Source organism: Atta colombica, unplaced genomic scaffold, assembly GCF_001594045.1.
Source record: "Atta colombica isolate Treedump-2 unplaced genomic scaffold, Acol1.0 scaffold146, whole genome shotgun sequence".
In the NCBI taxonomy this organism is placed as follows: domain Eukaryota; kingdom Metazoa; phylum Arthropoda; class Insecta; order Hymenoptera; family Formicidae; genus Atta; species Atta colombica.
This window is the reverse complement of record NW_017259235.1, coordinates 252,234-254,686: the sequence shown is the minus strand read 5'-3', so window position 1 is coordinate 254,686 and position 2,453 is coordinate 252,234. Positions and strand designations below refer to the sequence as shown.

At 37.4% G+C, this 2,453-nt stretch overlaps 1 protein-coding gene across 1 annotated transcript in view; it reads left to right on the top strand.

Moving 5' to 3' along the window:
- LOC108685139 overlaps positions 1–865 on the top strand; it is a 1,522-nt gene extending 657 nt beyond the window's left edge. Inside the window, exon 2 of the mRNA XM_018189800.1 lies at positions 245–865. Within this exon, the coding sequence (XP_018045289.1) occupies positions 245–715 (471 nt within the window). The 3' untranslated portion in view covers positions 716–865. The remainder of the gene's footprint in view (positions 1–244) is intronic.
- The last annotated feature ends 1,588 nt before the right edge of the window (positions 866–2,453 follow it).

The following is a 2,453-nucleotide window of genomic DNA, read 5'->3' as shown; positions in this document are numbered from 1 at the left end:
TTATTTTTAATATTTTATAAATATATTAATATAAACATAAATATTAATAACAAATAACAAATTTAACGAATTAAAGCTATAATCGAATTGGCAATCATTATTCCTAGCACTATTTTGACAACAGAACGTCCAATTTTCTGATCTATTGAGAATATAAAGATGGTTGGAAAATATTGACATCACCGGCATCTTTTCCAAAATCATCTGGAGGTTTCATATCCGCGGCAAACGTTCTCTTTCGTAGGTAGTTATTTCCGTTCTGGCAAGCATCGCCACGGTGCAATGTGGAACTATTCTCACGCCTGTTATTGGCAAGCTCGTTTCTGAGAAGGTCGTCGAGGCGCACAGCAGCAACGTGGTGCATCCATCAGCATCGCTGGTGGCCGCGACTTCACCCGCGCTGCTGAGATACGCGGATGTCGCTCTGGTACAGCAACCAGTCGCCGAGATTGTGCAACCGGTGGCGAAGGCTTCTTTGGTCGCCGAGAAGACAATCGAGGCCCACGGACATCAAGTAATCCACGACGCACGTCCGTTGATCGCAGTGGCAAAACCTCTGGCAGCCATCGAATCGCACGTTGCAGTACCCGCGATTGCCAGTCGCGAAATAGCTTACACGGCACCATACTATTCACCGTATTATTCGGCGTATCCCCATCAGCTGATTGCCGAGAAAACTGTATCCAATTACGGGCATACCATTCAACACGCATAAATAATCACTGAAGTATCAAAATGTAAAATAATAACTCTAAAGAGCACATATGAATTTACAAAATGAATTTACAAAATCTATAATGAATTTAAAATATCTCCATTAGAGGATATTTTATTAAAAAAGATTAAATTATCTTTAAATGGAAAATTCGTCAATTATGAATTTTATAAATTTAAAGAGACAGTTGATCCCTGTTGTTCGTTAGTGTTAAAGAAAGGACCATCTTGCAGTCGGAAAACCACTCAAACCCCCGAAACTATCATCATTCTCGATCACTTTCACGGCGACATTATCTTCGTAGATTACTCTAAGAACTCCCAAGTTCGAAAACCATGTCGTTCGCGTGACTTAACAAAACTGATCGAAACTGGCAGTCTTTAGCCTGGGAAAGAGGCCGGTCGATTACGTTTGTCAACATTTATAAAAAAAAAAGATTGTATTGCACATACTCGATGTAAATTCCTCAATAAATTTTCATGCATTTCATATCCAGACACACATATATTTAACAAATCCAAGAAATAAAGTATTCAATTCATCGTATAAAAGTTATTCCCTTCTGTGTCCAAACTATTTGTCGTTATACAATAATTTCTGTATTTTTATATTTGTATTACTAATATTTTCTTAAACAAGTGCGAGATTCGCGCTCGTAAATTGTATAGATCTGCATCGTCTTGTCAACGAGTTCGCCACTCGATCAATGATACATATCTGTAACTCGATATAAATTGCCCGACGCGCGATTGCTTCGAAGGTGCATGCTTGGATCTTCAAGGTCTTGGGTGAATGAACTGCGAGTACTGCTAATGGCCTCGGTATCCCTTGTCTACGGTGCGTCGAATGGCCGAATGGCGTTGTAAAGCATGTATCCAAAGAGACGCGCGTAGTCGAGTCTCGAGTCGCGCTAGCCTATCGAACCTTCTCGCGTCTTCCTTTCTTAAATCACGCTCGTCCCACACTGACACTGAGAAGAAATGTATACGTGTACACGTACACTCGCTGAAGAAAATACCAACGGGAGAATTGCAGCGAAAACGTACGTGCTGCGTCCGAGGGACGTGGATCGATAATTGAAAAATGCGAAGTCGAAGGGCTCTTGCGCTAGGATTGTTTCTCGAAAGAGGAAGAAATAGAAATGGGAGGTAATGGAAGAGAGAAACGTTCCTTGGGACTCAAGCATTATTCTTATCAATGTACTTCTGTCGTGCGCGTTTTATCCATTGTATATTTAACGAAACGTAATGCGAACGGAAGGAAATCTGCAATTTAATTTTTGTTAAGAAGATATACTGAGGATTTAGATTATTAAGCATCTTTTTGGATGAAAGTAGTGTTATTTCTTTCGTTGTAATTAATTCATTACATATTCTTTTATGCGTAAATATTTATAATAATCCTTCGTTATCTTCTCTTTCAAAGCAATCAAAAATGCAATTTAAAATGGTAAAAAATCTGCAGGCTTTTCTTGCAAAAAATCTAGACTACAAAAAGTGGAAAGAACAGTTTTGCTGAAGTATCTAAAAATTTAGGTAAATTAGAAAATAATTTTATTGGGCTACCAGAATAATTTGTAAAATGTTCAAGCAGACAGTACATAATATTCATAAAATATTTACAAAATATTTGCAAATATTCATTAGACTTATTTTAAATATTTTTGTGGTCTTAAATTGCACAATCAAAAAATATTTATTATGAAATATTTATTGTAAATGTTGCGGAAAATACTTAA